This window comes from Carlito syrichta, unplaced genomic scaffold (genome assembly GCF_000164805.1).
Source record: "Carlito syrichta isolate Samal-C Ts95f unplaced genomic scaffold, Tarsius_syrichta-2.0.1 Scaffold279568, whole genome shotgun sequence".
NCBI classification, from domain to species: domain Eukaryota; kingdom Metazoa; phylum Chordata; class Mammalia; order Primates; family Tarsiidae; genus Carlito; species Carlito syrichta.
Window position 1 is genome coordinate 435,903 of NW_007223664.1, and position 21,808 is coordinate 457,710.

Consider the following 21,808-nt stretch of genomic DNA (forward strand, 5'->3'; position numbering starts at 1 on the left):
ACAAGGTACAGACTAAATGTTACAAAATGTCATGCCAGGTGCCTTAACTAATAAGCCCTGTATAGAAAAACAATTAAAATGCTAAACACAGCACTTAAAAATTGTCTTAAATGTACTAAACAGCTACAAAAAGAATATGAAGATAGCTTGATTAAAAAAAAGTAAATGAAAATATTGCCCAGAGAAGTCAGGTTAGTATGAAAACTGGCTTTGATCTTGAGGGCACCTGTATTAAATCTGGTGAATTTGAGTGGCCATGGTCATAGCCTGGTAAGATAAAAGAAACACACAAAACCTCGTCAAGTTTTATAAATAATCCTCCTTCCATAAAGGAGATACCAAATGGCAAGCCCTCCGTGTAAAGGTGAACTAGAATATCTGACCCCCCAGAGGACAGCAAAGAAAATTGCATGTTGGTACTTAATGAGTAAAGGAGGGGGCAAGAAATGTACCTTGAGAATTTCAATCCATGAGTCAGACAACACAGGGGATTACTGCCTGAATTCATAGTGGACCAACAAAGCTAAAAGCTTTTAACTTTCAAAAAAAAATTCACTCCAGGTAAATAAAGAACTTAAATGTGAAAAGCAAAACTATAAACATTTTAGAAGACAGTACAGGAGAATACACATATGATTCTGGTATGGGAAGAATTTTCTTTTTTGAGTTGTAGTCTCATTCTACTGCCCAGGCCGGAGTGCAGTGGCATACTCATGGCCACCCCAGCATCGACCTGCTGGGCGCCGGCGATCTTTCTGCCTCAGACTTCCAAGTAGCTGGAAGTACAGGCGTGTGCTACCATGGCCACCTAATTTTTTGATTTATTGTAGAGATGAGGTCTCACCCTGTTGCCCAGGCTGGTCTCGAATCTGCCAGCTCAGACAATCCTCTTATCTTGGCCTCCCAAAGTGCTGGGATTGCAAGCTTGAGCCACAGCACCCAGTTGGAAAGAATTTTCTTAAAAGGAACAAAATCATAAACGATAAAGAAAAAGGCTGCCAAATTCAATTGTATTAAATTTAAGAATCTTTTCATAAAAAGGTACCATAGAGAGAGAGTGAGATGTCATCAATTGGGAGACTATCTATCCATCTACACTATGAATATTTGCAACATATATAACTGGCAAATATTCATAGATAGGTAGATGAATAGATAGTATATATATGAAGTATATATATGAAGAATTCCTATGAATCAACAAGAAGTTGACAGCCCAAAAGAAAATGGGCAAAGACCAGGCACCCCACAGAAGTGGGATCCAAATACTCGAAAGGTATTTGAAAATATGCTCAACTCACTAAGAATTAACGAGAGGCAAAATAAAAGCACAGTAAGATACTACTTCATAGCTTTCTCCTTTAGGGCACATTTCTCAGCCTGGCTCTCCTCTCCATCTTCAAGGGTCTCCTCTTCGCCTTTTCCACATAAGTGTTGACTTGCGGTTCCAATAACTATGTCCATTCTGTCAGTTACCGACTTTTTCTCCTGTATATTCAAACTTTCCCTTTCTTTTGGCTTCTTCATAGCATAAAATATTTCTCAAATATTTCCCATAAATTTTTTAAAAAATCACTCCCTTGATACCCTATCTTACTTTCCAAATTTACCCACCCAAGTTTACAGCCTTCACAGTCCCAGTCACACCTCAAGTGACTATGTCATCATACTGCTTCCCTTCAGAACCCAGATTCTTGGGAAAGAGCTTGATCCTCACTGTCTCCACCTTAGTCAGGCTTCCACCTACCAGTCCACTAAAATGCTCCCTCTGCACACATATGGCCGGCCTCCGTGACCTTGTCCTTCTAGGCTGCTATGCTACCCATCTTCTCCTCCTTCCCTACCTCAGAGACGTTTCTTCTCAATATTCCCCTGTTTCTTCCTAAATGTTGCGTTCCTGGGGTGCTATTTTTGGCCTCCTTCTGTTCTTGTTGTGAACATTCTTCTTTTGTGATCTTATTTCTTCCAACTCTTCATTTCCACGTACGAGGTAATAATTTCTGAATAAAAATCTCCAGTATGTGCTTGACACATAGTAGATGCTTTACAGAATGAGACTACCCAGGAAAAAGCATCAGCACAGAATGTCACTAAACGCCTAGTTCTAGTATTAAGACTGCAGATGGCATGAGTTTATTCAAGATCAGATTTTGCTTAGAGAAAAAAATTAAGAACCCATTACCAGGAATATTTTAAAAATCCTGAAGTTAGAAATTTAGAAACAAATAGCTAGCATAAATCTTTGGCTATGTGGCCATGATACTCATAAAATAACAGTCTTTCTATATTGACAGAAACATCTATATATTTAATTTTTTCTGAACTGTGTGCAATGATATAGGTTTGGGATTGGCAAGTCATGACCTGCAGGCCAAATCTGGCCCACCATCTGTTTTTATAAATAAAGTTGTATTGGAACACATGCACACCCATTCAATTACACATTGTCTGTGGTTGGTTCCATGCTACATTGGCAGAGCTGAACAGTTACAACAAAGATTATATGGCCCACAAAGCCTAAAGTATTTATTGTCTGGCCATTTATATAAAAAGCCTCGACAGACATAAAACCTTTCCCACTGTTAACATATCCCTTAAAATGATAAGTTGTAAAAGTTATATTTTCTAAGAGTTTGGATAAATCCTGGTTGTGGGAAAGCCCTCTCCTTCCAGGTTTAAATGCAGGTAGATTACACGGTAGCTAAGAACTAGTATTCTTTGAGACTTAGTTGAAAGAACTACATTGACATCGCTAAATATACCACTGACAGGGCTTAAATAATCGGAGGCAGAAAATTGTTGGAATGTTTGGTAAGATCTAGAACCCCAGGATGACTAAGTAAAAGGTAAATGGGTACTGGAGTGTTCAGAAAAGCAATACAAACAGCAGGAAAGCCTTTGGGATTCTTGCCTTGTCTGCAGGTGTTAACCTGGCCCAGGGCTTGTCTGCCCGGCGGTCATAGTCAGGAGAATCAGTGACTTCTACATACTCATTAAAACGCAGGATCCTTCGAGCTTGTAGCTCTGCCACTGTGGGTCTCAGACTGAGCTGCAGGAGGAAAGGAGAAAAAGGCAGAGTTTAGTAAACCATTTACAGCCTCATGGTGGCAAGTTTTCTATAGAGAACACTTCAAAGTTATGGTTAAATAAGGTCACTTTCAGGTATCAGAAAAGAACAAAAAAGGCAGTAGCATCTTGGGAATTTCTAATGAGAACTAGAAAGCAGTGTGCCCTAATTTTTGAGACTATAAAAATCATCATTGTTAGATAGGTCACAGTCTTTGGCAACCACCTGCATTATGCTATTTTCCCCAATGTGCTTGACACTATGATAAAGACCTGTCATCCCCGACATAAGGAACATGCAAAACACAGAAAAAATAGTAACCCAGATATGGGATGGCTGGTTTGGTGACCGAATTATCAAGACAAAAGCCATGACATTTTGAGAAATGGGCATAAAAATCTCTGTTCCTCTTATATTAAACCTATATATCCAGAAACACAAAGTTACCACACAGAAATGGTCCAATAAACGGTGTCCCTACAGCACAGCTGTCCTTGAGAGAATAAGGACCAAGGCCCCAATCTTTTAGTTGGCCATAAAAACTCATGTGCAGGAATAAGGAAGGGAGAGTCGCTGGAGAAATGTAATTCCATGGGGCCATAAATACTCAAACCAGCTGCAACCTTTAAAACACTTCTAATAACTTGGGTTCCTCCTTGTGGTCTTTGTCAAGTTCACATTTACAATTATATTTAAACTACCCAGCCCTTTGAGTATTTACTTTCCTTTCTTGGTTCTTTCTCAAACCCAAGAATAAGACTGAAACAGTTCTGACAGATGAAAGAAACCTGCCCTCCTGGTTGACAGGCACCATCTACTCTCTGTTCACGAGGTTGACCCCCTTTCCTGGCCCTTCTCAGTTAAGAGGTATTGCAGAACGAGGGGGGACCCAAAAAAACCCAGAACTATTTTTTGGAGGGTGGGCCGCTTGTAGTACAGGCTTCCTCCACTAGGTAAGTGTTCTAGGATCCCATCAGCATCAGTGTACCAGCTACTGTTGTTGTACGAGGCTGTGTTCAGCTTCAGTTTTTTTTTTTTTTAGATTCTTTCAATGTATATGTCCATTTCATGATGGGTGAATTATGAACACACCTGCCCACACCCCACTGAGTGTTCAGCAGTTTTTGACCAAAAATGGCATGGTCCTGTGCCCTATCCTCCCTACTCACTTGATCTCATCCCGAGCAACATTTTTCTTGTTTCCCCAGATGAAAAAAGTCCTCAACCAGAAACGTTTTGCCAATGTTGAAGAGGTGAAACAAAAAACAGCAGAAGCACTCAAAAGGCATCAAAATTGACAAGTTCAAAAACTGTTTTGAGCAGCGGAAAAAGCATCTTGATAGATGTATTACACCAAAAGGAGAGTACTTTGAAGGTGACTGAAGTTTAAATATGTAAGAATAAATACACAATTTTTTATAAACAAATTCCATTTTTTCGGGTCCCCTCTTGTATTTCCAGACAGGTAAACCCAGGCCTCTATTTTGCCTAATGGGTCCATTTTCACTATTTTTTTCCCCTCTTTTATATATACTCTGTATATAGATTACCCATGGTCTAAGAGGTCCTCTTTGGAGATATTCCTTATTTGCGTGATTTCAAGGATGATACACTGATCATATACTCTGGAGTCAAAAATAATCCCTTTTCTAGGCCTCAGTTTCCTTCTGAGTAAAACCAGAGGTTGAACTAAGCCAGTGCTCAAGGATTAAGTCAAAGCATTCAAGGACTCTTAGAAGGCCTAGGCCCATTCCTGAGCTCACTTGAGATGAGAAGTGCCAACTACAGCTCCTTCTATCTTCATACCTGGTAGGCAATGGACAAGGGAAGGAATAATATAGGTGGTCTGTTATACAGCAGCTAAGGCTGCTGTCCAATCTATATTGCTAGCTTCTGGCTGCAGGTGGCATAAGGAGGTGGAGAAACCCTTGCTTCTGAGGATCAGCCAGAAGAAAAGTGATCAATGGCCACACAGGTCAGAAATTCTCCACACAGCCTTGACCTCAAAACTGTGCCAGTCATGGGGTGGCTACCAGTGCTACAGGCTGACCTGAGCCTGTGACAGGGAACTCTGTAGAGAGGAGGCAAGTAGGGGCAGATGGGAGGGGCAGAGAGTAAGGGCAGGCACTGTTGGACTGAACAAAGACTGTATGTATCATAGGAGTGAGCCGGGAGAAAGGAGGAGGGGCAATTGCAATTACTTGTCTGCAGCTGGTAACTTAAGAGCTACTGAATGCTAGAAGAGCCAGACCTAGAAATTGAGTTTACAGAGTCTGTCAGTTTGATCATTATTTGATATTGAGGAGCATTGAGAAAAAAAAGAAATAAATTAAGGCTCCTCTTCCATGAAAAACAAAAACAAAACCTTTCAAGATATAGCGCCTACGGCTTTTCCATGGGAAAAGCTGCCCTGGAATGCTTTTGCTGTGGACTCCCCAGCCAGCCCTTGAAAATGTGGGCCAGCACGGTTCAAGACCAGCCTGAACAACATGGTGAAACCTCATCTCTACAATAAAATTTTAAAAAGTAGCCGTGTGTGGTAGTGCATGCCTGTAGTACCTGCTACTTGGAAGGTTGAGACAAAAGGATTGCCTGAGCCCAGCAGGTTGACGCTGGGGTGGCCATGAGCATGTCATTGCACTCCAGCCTGGACGATGGAGTGAAACTCTGACTCAAAAAAAAAGAAAATGTGGGCCAGGTCACACATTTCATTAAAATGTCATATTTTAGTCACTGCTCTTTTCCAGGTGTGAAAAGTGTATCTGAAGAATTATTGCAAGGATTTAGAATTAAATACAAATTCTGACGGGGCTCAAATTTTCCAAAGAATATTATCATTTTAACATAGAAAAAAGTGACAGCCCTGACATCAGCTCTACATTTTCATAAATAAGGGGAAACGATGGTCTGAGTTTGGGAGGTAAGCCATTTGGCAACTTGGGTACATACTAGCAGGCAGGCTGATAATCAAATTCACTTAGTAAATTACCCAGCTCTGACATGAAATAGTGGCAAATCTTCAGGAGCAACAAAACATTTACTTATTTACTATTTCCAAGATGAAATGAAAAGTGTGAGCATTTTTTTTAAAACTTTTTTTTTTTTGAGTAGGAGTCTCACTCCTTTGACCAGATTGGAGTGTAGCGGCATGCATGTTCGTGGCCACCCCAGCATCAACCTGCTGGATCTGGTGATCCTTCTGCCTCAGTCTTCGAAGTAGCCACAACTACAGACATGCGCTACCACGCCCGGCTATTTTTTATTTTAGAGACGAAGTCTCGCCAAATTGACCAGGCTGGTCTCAAACCCACGGAATACGGCAATCCACTCGCCTCGGCCTCCTTTGGCTGGGATTACAGGCTGAGCCACTGAGCCCAGCCAGAACAATTAAAAAAAAATATATATATATATATTGAAATGTTAATAATGGCTATTTCTGAATGGAAGACTTTTGTGTGATTTTATTTTCTTTTTTGTTTCTTTTGCAATTTTCACACAGGCTATATATCTTCATAATCTGTTAATGCAATCTAGAACCTTCATTAGCTTTTCAAAAGTAACACAACATGCAATTATAAACATAATTCATATTGGGTGCATTATACTGATTTTGATGTCTATGATTATAGACTGATAGGAATTCCTAAACATTAGACTTACAAGTAGAGAGAAGGGTTTGTTGGTTTGTTTATTTTTTGAGTCAGGGTCTCACTGTCACCCAGGCTGGAGTGTAGTGGCACCATCACAGCTCACTGCAGCCTTGACCTCCTGGGCTCAGGTGATCCTTCGGCCTTAGCCCCACAAGTAGCTAGGACTACAGAAGTGTGCCACATGCCTGACTAATTTTTTGATTTTTTTGTAGAGACAGGTTTCTCTATATTTCCCAGACTGGTTGCAAACACCTGGGCTCAAGCAATCCTCCCACTTCAACCCACAAAGTGCTGGGATTACACACGTGAACCACCATGTCAGGGCAGAATTTTCATTTGAAAAAAAAAAAAAGTCTATCTCAAAACAAACGTACTCATTAACAGTCATGATTTAATCACCTTTCTGCTGAGTCTGCGTTTAAGTTCCATTTTTGCTTCTTGTTCCTCTTCTTCATTCTTTTCTGTTGATTAAGGGGGGAAAGACATGATGACTTAGTTATTATAGATAATTTTATAATCAGAAAAGAATATCAGGTCACAATTATTTGAATCTAACAGATACTGATAAAATACTCCACCAACAGCTTTTAAAAGCTGTCAAAAAATTTTGCATTTATATACAATTTTTTTCCCTTGTAGGACTGATTTATTTACTTTGCTAATTTTAAAACTTTTGCTTCCTGGCTTCCTGTTCTGTTCTGAAAAAAAAAGTAAGAGTGCCCATACTCTGGTGAAACCCTTCTATTGCTGATTATCTCATGAGCTTATAAGCACAATTTATCAGAATTCAGATAAAAATTTACTTCTGGATCTGGCCTTCATGTGAAAATCTGAGACATATTAAAAGAGCAAATTAGAACCATCCGATGCATGTCTGAGCTGCTGATTTTCATTCAAATTCAACCAAAATATTTGATTTGTCTTCCTTCGTTCCCATGGAAGCAGAATGTAAGCATTTCTTTGGACTTTGCTTTCAAACCAGAATGTTCTAAATGGGGTTATGGTGTACTGTGGGTGGAAATTATTTATTTTCTTGTGACTTTGACTTTCCAAAGTCTCCTTTTTCTCCAGTGCTTCACCGAGTAGTACAATTTTATGGTGTCCAACAGATGGGATTTAAAGAAAAACGTCCGAATTTTTAAAGAAATAAGCACCCCTTCAGGTTTTACTGGTTGTTGCTTATTTGAGGAACTTTTCTCTGTTGCTTCCCCTGTGGCTCATCACAGTGAGCATAGATCCAACTTCTTGGAAACCAGTGCTTATAAAAGATTACCAGCTAGAAAGTGCTGTAAATGCTTTTGAAGGAAAATTATGTTGTATAAAGGCTCAACCAAAAGGTTTAAAAAAAATTTCTGTGAAAAGATAATTATATTTATTTTAAAATTTCAAATAGATATCTTACTACTAAGCTTATTTTTACTTCAAACAAAATATGAGTATTCAATATTTACAAAATCTGTAATTATTCATTGAGCAGGTTAAATTCTCTATCAATTTTTCTTCTCTGGATAGGGAATAGTTTCTACAATTTTTCTGAAATACTATCTTCAATTCATAAGAAAGAGAATGATTAGTCTGGTTATTCAGACCAAGAGTGCACATAAACTGAAATCACCCATAAGGCAAGAAGCAACTAGTTAATATTCTTTCACTTAGTGCCTATGAGTGTCAAACGAATTAGTTATAATTCAAATTTCTTCCAATTTAAGTACTGTAGGATTTCCTAATTGCTTCACAAAATATATATCCTTAAAATGCACACTTAGGTTCAAAAATTTCCTTATAAGAGTTGGATAAAGTGTGTGGATTGTCTATTATACACAATAAACCACACTGTAGTTCATGATATTCAAATCAGAGATTTAAAAAGTGAGGGCTTTAGCCAGGTGCAGTGGCTCATGCCTGTAATCCCAGCACTTTGGGAGGTAGAGGCAAGAGGATTGCCTGAGTCCGTAGTTTTAAGATTAGCCTGGGCAACTTGGTGAGAACTCGTTGCTAGAATAAATTTTAAAAAAATAGTCATGGATGGTGGCATGTATGCCTGTGGTTCCAGCTGCTTGGAAGGCTGAGGCAAAAGGATCACCTGAGCCCAGCAGGAGGAGGCTGTGGTGGCCATACGTGTGCCACTGCACTCCAGTCTGGGTGACAGAGTGAGACTCCTACTCAAAAAAAAAAAAAAAGTGAGGGCTTTGACGGGATTATAAATAAAAATAAAATAAAATCCTTACCATATTTTGTTCAATCCTTCCTATACAGTGATTCTGCTTTTATTTTATTTTATTTATTTATTTATTTGAGTCAGAGTCTCACTCTGTTGCCCAGGCTGGAGGATGTGGTATGATCACGGCTCAGTGCAGGCAACCTTGACCTCCTGGGCTCAGATAATTCTTCTGCCTCAGCCTCCCAAGTAGCTGGGAATATATGCCACCACACTTGGCTAACTTTTTGTAGAGATAAGGTTTCCCCATGTTGCCCAGTCTTGTCTCTAACTCCGGGGCTCAAACAATCCGTCTGCATTGGCCTCCAAAAGTGCTGGGATTACAGGCCTGGGCCAATGCCACAATTTTTTTTTTTGAGTTGGAGTTGCAGTCTGTCCTCAGACTGCAGTGCAATGCTACATTTTTAATAGTACTTTTCAAAGATAAAACAATTAGGTGTTTAATACAACCCAAATCTAAAAAATGGTCTAGTTTTCATTAAATATGCAAAATATCATTTTCTTGAAGGAAATATTAGATAGTTTTGCCTTATCAAACACATTGTATAATTAGGTAATAGCCAATGATGCCTAAAAAAAAAAAAAAAGGCCAACAGCACTTAGGAGAATATTTTAAATAAACAGGATTTTACCACCTGAAAATTCTTTTTTGACATCAGGAACTTACATCCTCTCATTTCTCATGCTCAAAATTGTACTTTTAAAGACATTAGAGAGGGAGGGCAAGAGGTGAAGGCAAGCCAACATGACTGTGCCTCTGAATGTTTAAAAAAAATTATTTTAGAGACAGAGTCCCACTATATTGCCTGAGCTGTTCTCGAACTCTTAGCCTCAAGAAAACCTCCCACGTCAGCCTCCCAAGTTGCTGGGACTACAGGTGCACTTCTCTGAATGTTATTAAATAGTCGTTGTAAAATCTCTTATAAAGACAGTCGAGGTTACACCTTAAACTCAGTATTTAAAAATTCAGCAAGTTTTTGGCATGCTCCCTTCATTTTTTTGATTGACTAGAGGACTACTTATAAAGCAGGATATAAACCTTTCTAGGCCACTTTAAACAGACTGGAGGGATATTCATGAAGGGAGTGACATAGCTCACTGACAAATCTTGATGTCAGTGACTGTCATCAGAGCATAAAGGGGCGAACATTTCAGACAAGCCACAGGAAGCATTTCCCATAAATACAGGAGTAATGCATGTGATTAAACAGCAGTAGGCACTATTGGAAACCTGCTTGGCTAGCAGTGTTACCCAGAGTATTTTGTGATGAGCTAAAAGAAAAAGAAAGAAAAGTACACAAATACCAGCAACAAGAATATTATATTATTGAGTCATTAACTCAGATAAAATGGGTTTTAAAAAGCCAAATTTTTTTTGTGGGTTTATTTCTCTTTTTGCTGTTTTACATGAATCCATGTGAGTGTTTTTAACAAATAAAAATACATGTATAAACTTACTTTAAAATGCAGCAAAAAGTTAAGCTGGATCAACAGATGCATAGATATGAGATAAAGCAAGATGTGAATGACAGAATATTAGGTAGTAGATACATGGATGTTTATTGCAATGGTCATTCAACTTGTCCATGTCTATTTGTTTATTTATTTTTAGATATATGGGTAGATACATGGGTGTCTGCTGCAATAATCCTCCAACCTGTCTGTATGTTTAAAAAACTTCATAATAAAATGTTGGGGGAAAAAAGACATGCAGAACTCAATGTTCTAAAACACTTTTCCCTATAGAAGTTATAGTTGGACTCACATTCACTGATGAATATTATAAGAGAATTCGTATATTTTTAAAAATCTCTACCCTGTAAAAGGTGTTCCATATACATCCCTTTTCCTAATTAGCAAAAGTTTGGCCATTTAAGCACCTAAAGTTGCTTTCTGTATCATCAGTTTTAAGGAACTGCCTCTAAAATGCACAATTTACATGTCTTTTAAAAAACAAAACAAAACTCTACTGTCACCAGAATAATAAGGAAAGAAATCAAGTAAGGAGTAAGATGGGGATTGATACTCAGCAATATAATGTGACCTGTGGGTGCCAATGAAAGTTATCAGCATTTATTGTCATCTGACTTGAGTTTATTAAATTAGTGATGGGCTTTGATTTGAGAACTGTTGAATGCCTTATGCTGTGAATTGGTTTTCTAGTCTCTCAAGAAAAGATGATCTAGATAGGCCGAGTGCAGTGGCTCATGCCTGTAATCCCCAGCATTTTGAAAGGCCAAGGTGGGAGGATTGCTTGAGCCCAGGATGTAGAGACCAGCCTAGGCAACAAAAAAAGAAAAAAAAAAAATCAAAAAATTAGCCAGGCGTGATAGGGCTAGCCTGTAGTTCCAGCTACTCAGGAAGCAGAGGTGGAAGGATTTCTTGAGCCTAGGAGGTCAAGGCTGTATTGAGCCATGATAGTGTCACTGCAACCCAGACTGGTTGACACCCCAACTCAAAAAAATAAAAAATAATACAAAAAGATGACCAAGTTAAAAAAGTATCCTTAAGTTAGGTGTGGTAGCGCCTGTAATTCCAGCACTTTAGGAGGCCGAGGCAGGAGGATTGCTTGAGCCTAAGAGTTCAAAACTGCCTAGGCAACATATCAAGACCTGTCTCCACAAGGATGGGGAAAAAATAGCCGGGCATGGTAGAGCATGCCTGTAGTCCTAGCTACCTGAGAGGCTGAAGTAGAAGGACTGCCTGAAGCCAGAAGGTCGAGGCTGTGGTGAGCCATGATCGTGCCCAATGCACTCCAGCCTCGGTGACACAGTGAGACTACGGCTCAAAAAGAAAAAAGAAAGTGTCCTTAAAAACCACACCGTATCACTCATAGACCTTTCCTCGAATAGACAATCATAACAAGAGCAATCTATATAGAAGAAACTGGAGGCAAACAGGGTCTCAGTAAAGTGTAAGCCAGGTTCTCTGTGACTGCTCAGGGGAAGATTGGGATGACCGCCTGTTTTCTTCTGCTTCCCTTGGCTGTACAGTACTGGGTCAGGAGATCATAAACCAGTTATCAGCCTCTCCGGGTTGGAAACATGCCTTTTGTTTCCAGAATTAACAAGCTTAGATGAACTTGGAAGGAAGTAAGGGCTGGAGTCACATCTGAAGTTGACTTTGGTGTTTCACTCTTTCCCCAAACCTCCAGGAAAACAGGGGCTATAGAAACCAACACGGCACTTAGGATCAATGTGTGATAAATTTCTGGATCCATGAAACAGCTCCTCAAATAACCAAACTTCAGTGTGGTTTGGCATTATTTGTCTCATAAGATCAAGAAAAAACAACCCCAAAATTTGCTTTTCTTTTTTTTTTAGGTATTGCATGAGGCATCCAATAAGACATAATTTCTGTGTTTTAGGACCTTCTGCATTTCAGTAAACTTAAAACTTAATCCAACAAATATTTCCCAGGAACGTATTATGGAAAGCAATGCACCTTTTTGGTTTGGTTTTGCTGTCAAAATTAAATGTTACTTTCACTCTTCCTCAGAAAAGCTAAAACACAAATTCTTCCTTCTTTTTTAGCCATGATCTTTTCCTCCTTCCAACTAGGTCTTCCATATGTTGATAGTCACTTAAGTCCTTCCATATGTTGATAGTCACTTAAGTCCTTCCTTGGGTTCTATTCCAGTTATGCTCAAAAACAGACAGCAGAAAAACATTCCAAGGAAAAAGATCCCATAGACAGGGTAGACGGTAGTTCCTCTCATGGTAAATGTTCATTGTTGAGTTGTCTTAGTCCTAGCAACTGTAGTATCATATGCTACTAAAATCTTTCTTTCAGAAATGAAAATAAGTCAGATTGGAGGGCAGAGGCTATCCAGTAGTCCAGGATAACTCTAAAAACCTGGCTGAAAGGATTTCCCCTACACCAGTGTCTCTTTACTGTGGTGGTACTATCTGGAGTTTTGCTCATCCTGTTCTTTGATATTTCATACAGCGAGAAGCTCTTGTGAAACTACAGCTTGGCTCAATTTAAAATATTAATTTCTGATTTCACTGCAGTTAGTGACCACATTGATACATAATAGCGTGACAAACTATGTTTCTATTAGTTTTATAGCTTTTACATGCTAACTCCAATAAATATTACTGTAGTGGGGAGTGAAAAATAAAGTAAAAGAGAAGGAAAAGCAGAATAAGAAAATAAATTTAAATGAATGAAGAGCTCTTTAAGTGCTAAGAAATTATAAACAACTCAAGAAGAAGCAGAGTTATCACAACAAAGAAAAATGAAATAGATTGAAAAATTCCCCTTACTACAACTTTGTTTTAAATGGAGTCACTTCTTAAATCTAGCAACAAACTGTATTATTAATAATAATACAGAAATGTTTAATTTATTTTCTCATGAATCCTTTGGTCTTTTCTTTGACATTTATCTATAAGTAGAATAGAGCATTTTTTCTATTTAATATTTGGGTAAAAGAATACATGGAACATATTTCATCTTTCTTAAAACATAATTGTCATGACCGTGACTCTCCTTTGGGGGATAGCAGGTTCAAAGTCATAAAATGACATATGAAATTAATAAATTCTTTCTTAAAATATATGAAAAATAACGATAAATGTGATATAAATGGGCCATTTCAGTCACTTGTGAGTAAACCAATATATTATGGCTTTTTCCTGACAAATGGATCATCTGTAGAGGCAGCTTGGGAACAGTTACACAAGAAGTCATCGTACACACAGGATACTCACGTTTTAGTATATTTCTTTGCTCTAATTCTTCAGTTGTGGGCCTCTGGCTCAGTCTCCTATGATGACAAAAATGATATACTGCAGATTACAAACAAGGTCCCTTTAGTGGGAGATCCAAAATAAAACAACAAGCAAACTAAGCTCTACTTTTTCATGTTTTGAGAAGGAAAAATCCATTTTAAACCTACAAAATAAAAGTCTTCTTCTCATTAGTTTGGAGACTACAGATTGTGGCCGAGACTGCAAACCATTTGCCATTTCCCAGTTTATCCTCTTCCTTTCAGAAAAAGGTCTGCCTGCATTTTAGCTAGTACCTGACTACAGGCTTCTGCCTCCCTAGAAGCCAGATATAGTTATGTGTCAGAGTTTCTGCAATGGGATGTGAGCAGAATGACATTTATAACTTCCATGTTTTACCCTTAAAATGGCTGGGTGTGTATTCATTCCCTTCTTTCTTTTTCTTTGTTCCATAGGCCAGAACTTCAACAGAGTGGTGTTAGCCACCTTTTATCATGCGGATGAGACCACTCAAGGGGATGGAACAGCAGCAAGACAGGAGCTGTGCTGCCCACCCAACTCTGGACTGTTATTAACATGAAAAGGAAATATACATTCTTTGAAGCACTGTATTTTTTGGTCTCTGTTATAGCAGCTTAGCCCATAGACGAATTAATCCATAGATCATTGGAGTCTAAAATAGGTGGCTGTTTATGAGTTCATAGGGACTTAGGAGGTGACCAACATGGTCAAAATAGTGTTTAAGTGAAAAATGGCTTTCAAGACCTCAAATGAATATGTAATATAGAAAGTTATAGGCCCTTCCCATCTGTCTTCAAGGAAACCCAGACTTATTTGTGATTATGAAAAATTCCCTCTCTTTCATTAGACATGGAGTTCCCTTAGGCTGGAATGGTGGGTGATTTATCTTTCCTTTTTAAAAATGTTATGTAGAGATGAGGTTTCGGTATGTTGTCTAGGCTGGTCTCGAACTTCTGGGCTCAAGCAATCCTCTAGCCTTGGCCTCCCAAAGTTCTGGGATTACAGACATGGGCTACTGTGCCCAGTTGACTTTTTTATTTTTTTGGGGTCAGAGACTCACTTTGTTGCCCAGACTGGAACATAGTAGTACTATCATGGTTACTTCAGCCTTGACCTGGTGGGCTCATGAGATCCTTCCAACTCAGTCTTCCAGGTAGCTGGGATTAAGGTGTATGCCACCATGCCCGGCTAATTTTTTTATTTTACTGTAGAGATGAGGTCTCGCCATGTTGCCCAGGTTGGTCTCGAACTCCTGGGCTTAGACAATCCTCTCACCTTGGACTCCCAAAGTGCTGGGATTACAGGGGAGAGCCACCATGCCTGGCTGATTTATCCTTCAGTGATAGTGCTTAGATGTGCTGTGTTTGTGTAAAAGTAATTCTACAAAATTTACTCATAAATAACTGTAAAAACCCTGGCTGTATTAAAGTTTTGATAAATAGTTTATAATACTAAGGCTTACAAACTCTTGGGGCTTGTGGCGGAATCCTAATTTATACGAGAGACAAGTTTTCTCAGTCAGATCATTAGAACTGGGATGGAGAAGTCTCCTCCTACATCTGCCCACACACATGCCTACACTTTCCTGTCTCTCCTGGTAGATGCCCGTGTATCATCTCCAAGAAGTCCTTGAAGGCACAGCTAGTAACCAATATTGAATGATTCCATGGGTCAGCTTCTCACAGTGTCCTTCATCAGGTCCCGATTTTTGAGCATTTAGTTTTAGATTGTTATTGTTTGTCATTGCTATTTAATTTACAATAAACATCTTTGTAAACATAACATGTTTGCTTCTTTCCCTTTTGAATAATTTCCTTCTTATATAGTCCCCAAATGGAATTACCATCCAAAGAAATAGACTGCTTCATCAACTTTTTACCATATTGTTAAACTATTCTCCATAAGTACTGAACAAGAGCAATGTATATGTGTCCCGTGTTCCCAAACACTTGCCCACATTGGGCTTAATTTTAATATGTGCTTTACAGCTGGGCTCGGTGACTGGCTCAGCCTATAATCTCAACACTTTGGGTGGCTGAGGTGAGTGAATTGCCTGAGCCTGCGGGTTCAAGACCAACCCGGGCAACTTGGCGAGACCTTGTCTCTATAATAAATCAAAAATTAACCAGGCGTGCTGGTGCACACCTGTAGTTCTAGCTACTTGGGAGGCAGAGGTGGAAGGATCTCCTGAGACCAGCTGGTTGACGCCAGGGTGGCTGTGAGCGTGCCACTGCACTCTAGCCTGGGCGACTGAGTGAGACTCCAACTAAAAAGAATACAAAATATAAATTGTTTTACTAGTTTAATCAGTGGATAGTAATTTAAAATAATAGGAAGAAACAATTATTTTGTGTGCTTGCCGTGATCCAGGAACTGCAGTGCCTTAAGTGTACCGTCTCCTTTAATCCTCTCAAGCTCTTGGGTTAGCCAGTTCTGTTTTACACAAGGCGCCAAGCCGGGGCTCTGTTCTGCCTTGTTCTCTAGTCTGCCAGTTCTGGATCATTCAATGCTCTGATACTGAACATCCATCTCCCACGACGGTTCTCAGGCTGATTTTCCCTAAGTGATCACAGTGTTAAACTTCCCAATCTGTGCCCATAGGCCCCTCAGCCTATCTTAGCGAAGGTATTCTTTTGGCCCACCTTGGAAACAGTGAACTTTATTCATGTCTGGTTTCATTTTATAATTTTTAAAATAATATAGAAATGGGGGTCTTACTATGTTGCCCAGGCTGGTCTCAAACTCCTGGACTCAAGTGATCCTCCTGCGTGCTGGGATTCAAGGCATCAGTCACCATGCCCAGTCTTCATTTTATAGAATTGATCCATAATTTATGCTCTGATTCTATAAAATACATCTATGATCCTTCAAACTTTATACCACTCACACATCTGATAAACTCATCTGTTGAATTTTCCTCATTGACAAAAATGTTTACTCCCTCTCTGTTTACTTATATATTCCTTTATTCCTTCCATCAAGATTTTCTGGAAATGGATTTCATGGGCCTCAAGTTAAATTAATAGTTGATTATTTAAAATGTGTCTGTAGCTACTAATGAAATGCAATCTCCCCTTTTCATTTTCTTGCTAAGTATCAGTTACTGAAATATGATGTTGATTTTTATGGATTAATCTTACAACGAGTGAGTCTGCTGAAATTATTATATGTAGCAATTTATGGTCAGTTTTTCTGTTTTCTAGGTTTACGACTATGTATAATAACAGTATCCCTTTCTTATAATTTATGTATTTTCTTCACTACAAATAATTGTGATTAGACTTTTAATACAGTAAAAGCGGGGAATTTTTGTTTGCTTTGATTTTTAAAGAAAATGACTTTAGAGTTTCTCCGTATACTAAGATATTTGGCATTATTTTAAAAAAACCCTTTCCTTCCCATATGTTTAGGATTTTAACAAAGATACACAAAATTTCCCTTACCACCTTGGGAATAAGTGCCACCTTGACACTTATTGAGATGGGTATATCTACTCCATTCTTTTACCCTTTACTATGATAAACTATTATGACAGTGTTTTTAAGGAATGCACCTTATTTGGCATTATTATTTTGTGCAAATGTTATTCAATGATTTAAATGCTTCACAGCAAAATATAAACAAGGGCAATAAAACATCAAATAATTTTTTAAAACCCTAGAAGCTTATACTCTCTTACGTGGTATAAAAAGTACAAAATGGGAGACAGTATAAAAAAGAAAATTGGGAAGAGAGCCCAGGAACTGAAATTCTAATCCTGGGTCTGCTTCTAAGTAACTGCATGTCCTTGAGAAATTTCCTTAATCTCTTCTGGGCCTCAGGGAGGCCTCTTGTTTTTACTTGGTAAGATGACAAGTTTAGACCTGTAGGTTTTTCCAGTTCGAAACTGTTAATCACTTTAGTTCCTTTTACTTCTGCTGGCTCTTTCTTGAAGCCATCAATGGTCAAAGTTTAGGGCTGAAGTGAGAAAACTAGAGTGAGAGAGACCATTGGTAAACTCTTCCCAACCTTCTTTCAGAGTTGAGGTGGGGGGGAGATTCCAGAATAAAGAGAACCTCTAATCCTCTCCCTAGATTCCTTCTCAAACTAGGCTTTCCTTTAGATGGATGCCACTGCAGTCTCTGACATCTTTCTCAACGTTTCAGCCATTAGAAGGTCTCTTAGGGGGTTATTCTCCCTCTGCAGAAATAGTCAATAGCTTCTGAAACCCCTCCTTGCCAACTCTGCCTTTAGTTATACCGCTTCCAAGGAAGGAAAGCAATTTCCTCTCAACTCCAAACCCTGCTCAGGGATTCCAGACTGTTCCCTTCTCCCAGTTATGTACCCTGTTGTATATGGAGAGTGAGAAAAGTCAGCAGAATTATTATTTCTTAAATGTTGCTAAAACCGATCATCAAAATTAAGGGCTTTGGTATGACAGAAGGAATACCCACTTCTATTAAAACTGTCAGTTACGCTGGGTGTGGTGGCTCATGCCTGCAATCCCAGCACTTTGGAAGGCAAAGGAGAGAGAATTGCCTGAACACAGGGGTTTGAGACCAGCCCAGGCAACTTGGTGGAGAGCCTCATCTCTACAATAAATAAACAAATTACCGGCCAGGCGCGGTGGCTCAAGTCTGTAAGCCCAGCACTTTGGGAGGCCAAGGTGAGGGGACTGCCTGAGCCCATGGTTTCAAGGACAGCCTGAACAACTTGGCGAGAGCTCATCTCTACAATAAATCAAAAAATTAGCTGGGCGTGGTAGTGTGTGCCTGTAGTTCTGGATATTTGGAAGCCTGAGGTGGCAGGATCGCCTGAACCCAGTGGGTCGACACTGGGGTGATTATGAGTGTGCCACTGTACCCCAGCCTGGGTGACTCAAAAAATAAAAACAGCCGGGCTCAGTGGCTCAGCCTGTAATCCCACGCATTGGGAGGCCGAGGTGAGTGAACAACCTGAACCCGCGGGTTTGAGACCTGCCTCGGCGACTTGACGAGACCGCATCTCTACAAAAAATCAAAAATTAGCCGGGCTTGGTAGCGCGCGCCTATAGTTCCAGCTACTTGGAATGCTGAGGCGGAAGGATCTCCGGAGCCCAGCAGGTCCAGGCTGCGGTGGCCGGTAGCGGCCACTGCACTCCAGTCTGGGCGACAGAGTGAGACTCCGACTCAAAAAAATAAAAAACAATTTTAAAAAACCCCAAAAAAACCACCAACAATAAATTAACCAGGTGTCATGGTGCATGCCTGTAGTTCCAGCTACTTGGGAGGCTGAGGCAGAAGGATCGCCTGAGCCCAGCAGGTCAAGGCTGCAGTGGCTGTGAGTGTGCCACTGTACTCCAGCCTGGGCAACAGAGTGAGACTCTGACTCAAAATAAAACCAACAAAAAAAATCTGTCAGTTACATGGACTTCCAAAGGCACTAGTGGCAAATGCAGAAATTCTGCACAATGGTGGGAGGCAGAAAGAGATGTCAGATAAAGGTAAACGGGGAAGTAAAGATCGGGAAGCCATGTTTACCTGACTTGGCTGGAGCCAGGCCACTGAAGCTAACTAATATACATGCAGTCTCACAGTCCACAGGGCAGAACCTCATCCTCAGGAATGATAAGTGAGTTCACATATTAGGCCAGGAGTTGGACAAGCTATGGTCTGCAGGCAAAATCCAGCCTAGCACATTTTTTGGTAAATAAAATTATTGGAACACAGTCACACTCATTTGTTTATATATTATGTCTATTTTCATGCTACAACAGCACAGTGGAGTAGCTGCAATATGGGCTGTCTGGCCAGCAAAGCCTAAAATATTTACTAACCGGTCCTTACAGAAAACGTTTGTTGATCTCTGGTGTAGACTTTGGCTACCCCAAAGTCATTGGCTAGTTGTGCCAAAGAACAGGTTCTTTGAGTCATACCATCCAAGACAAATTTTAAAAGATTAGATAGTTCGGATGCATCTGTACACAAGGGATTTACAATGTTCTCAGTTAGGTAGGGAGAAAAAAATTAGTACTGTCCTAAAATTTCTGCAATTACCTGACTAACTTGGTTCCAATTTGCTGTCGGATTTCCTGCCTCTCTTCTTCAGATGTACGCTGCAGGATGTTTTTGTCCTCTAGTTCTTTCTTCGATGGTCTGTTGCCAAGTTTGATAGCAAGAGTATCCCTTCGTCGTATTTTACTTGCCAAAGCACCTGAAGATTGAAAAAGGGCAGACATGCAGAGAAAGTGGCTTTTAGCCAGTGGCACTCAGGTTACACGTGGCAGGGACTTTACACAGAGCCCAGACCAAATTCTTTATACCCATGCAAGAGGAGAGTCTTAATGAACCTAAGGAAAAAAAAGACTTTTAAGTTAGATGTAGTTCATCATGAAAAGACTGAGAAATTAGTTTTTAAAATGTTCTGAAAAATATTGGAACATCAGGAAAAAACTTGGAAGTATCACTTCATTTGGAAAGTGATAGCTGAAGTTTATTTTGCTGAGATGGTGGATCCCAGAAACCACAGATTGCCCAATCCTTTCTCTCTTTCATATTTTTAAAAACTCTCCCCCCTTTACTCATAGTGTACAGTTAATCTGTGTCTCTTCCTTTCTTCCACTCAGACACTATGCTGGCAGAGTCTACTGTGTATATACCAATGTTTTAACCCTCAATGACCTAAGAATCCTTAAAATCAAGTCAGATGATACCAGATGGAGAGTAATGATTTTTTTTGCTTCATACAAATTGGAAGGCATTTAGCAAACTTCTGTTCAATCATTAAGATACTAATAACTTGGCTGGGGTCGGTAGCTCAACCTGTAATCCCAGCACTTTGGGAGGTCAAGGTGACTGGATTGCCTGAGCCCACGGGTTCGAGACCAGCCCGGACAACTTGTTGAGATCTCACCACTACAATAAATAAAAAATTAGGCTGGGCTCGGTGGCTCAACCTGTAATCCCAGCACTTTGGAAGGCCGAGGTGAGTGGATTGCCTGAGCCCACGGGTTTGATAAGAGCCAGGCAACTTGGTGAGACCTCATCTCTACAATTAAAAAAAAAATTAGCCGGGTATGGTAGCAAGCACCTGTAGTTCTGGCTACTTAGAAGGCTGAGGCGGAAGGATCACAGAAGCCTAGCAGGTCAACGCTGGAGTGGCCATGAGCCTGCCACTGCACTCCAGTCTGGGCGACAGAGTGAGATTCTAACTCAAAAAAAAAAAACGGATACTAATAATGTGTCATAACCTATAAATTCAGTCCCACAGTGAATCCTTCCCAAGTCATCTTGCTCAAAAGTTAAAAAAAAAAGCACTTTCCAGTTCCCTAAGTTACACATAAATTACCTACATTAGTATCATTCTTTCTTAGAAGGCATACTGCATTACTTATTGTGAGTGAATGATTATTTTTAATTCTAAAGAGACATTTGGTATTCTTGATTCATTCCTTCCTCCCCGTCTTTAAATCCCAGTATAAAAGTGAGTGAAAATCTCAAACATCTCCAACGGGTAAGTCAATGAATCCAGCACTGACATTCTTTTTTCAAGAATGATCCCAGAGTCTGGGCCCTATGGCTCATCCCTATAATCTCAGCACTTTGGAAGGCTGAAGCAGGAGGACTGCTTGCCAGGAATTTGAGACCAGCCTAGGCAACATAGCAAGATCTCATCTCTACAAAAAATTAAAAAAATTAGCCAGGTGTGGTGGCAGCATCTGTAGTTCCAGCTACTTGGGAGGCTGAGGCAGAAGGATCACCTAAGCCCAGGAGGCTGAGGCTGCAGTGCCATGATCATGCCACTGCACCCCAGTCTGGGTGACAGAATGAGACATGAGACTCTGACTAAAAAGACAACAAACAAACAAAAACAAAAAAAACCCCAATGGTCCCAGGGTGGACAGGTCATCTTTGATCACACTGAAAAAGGCCCCTGCCATGAGAAAGCTCTGACTCTTTGTGAAAACACAAATATGCACAAAGGACAGACCCACTCTTGTAGCAACATCTTCTGGAAAGGCCTGTCAACAAAAGCCAAACTTTAGAACAGACACACTTTTAACTTGAGACAGAAAGATGAAGGGCACGAAAACAACAGATATCTGGTTCTTTTTTTTTTTTTGAGTTGGAGTCTCACTCTGTCGCCCAGACTGGAGTGCAGT

General features: G+C 39.8%; 1 protein-coding gene across 2 annotated transcripts in view; it reads right to left on the minus strand.

Annotated features, from left to right (window-relative positions):
- The window catches only part of PHACTR2 (phosphatase and actin regulator 2), a 207,992-nt gene that overhangs the window by 25,395 nt on the left and 160,789 nt on the right, over positions 1-21,808 (minus strand). For both annotated transcript variants that reach the window (XM_021709749.1, XM_021709748.1), the window contains 4 exons: positions 19,704-19,860; positions 13,651-13,706; positions 7,117-7,178; positions 2,912-3,049 (listed from right to left, as the gene is read on the minus strand). In XM_021709749.1, the coding sequence (XP_021565424.1) occupies positions 2,912-3,049; positions 7,117-7,178; positions 13,651-13,706; positions 19,704-19,860 (413 nt within the window). The remainder of the gene's footprint in view (positions 1-2,911; positions 3,050-7,116; positions 7,179-13,650; positions 13,707-19,703; positions 19,861-21,808) is intronic.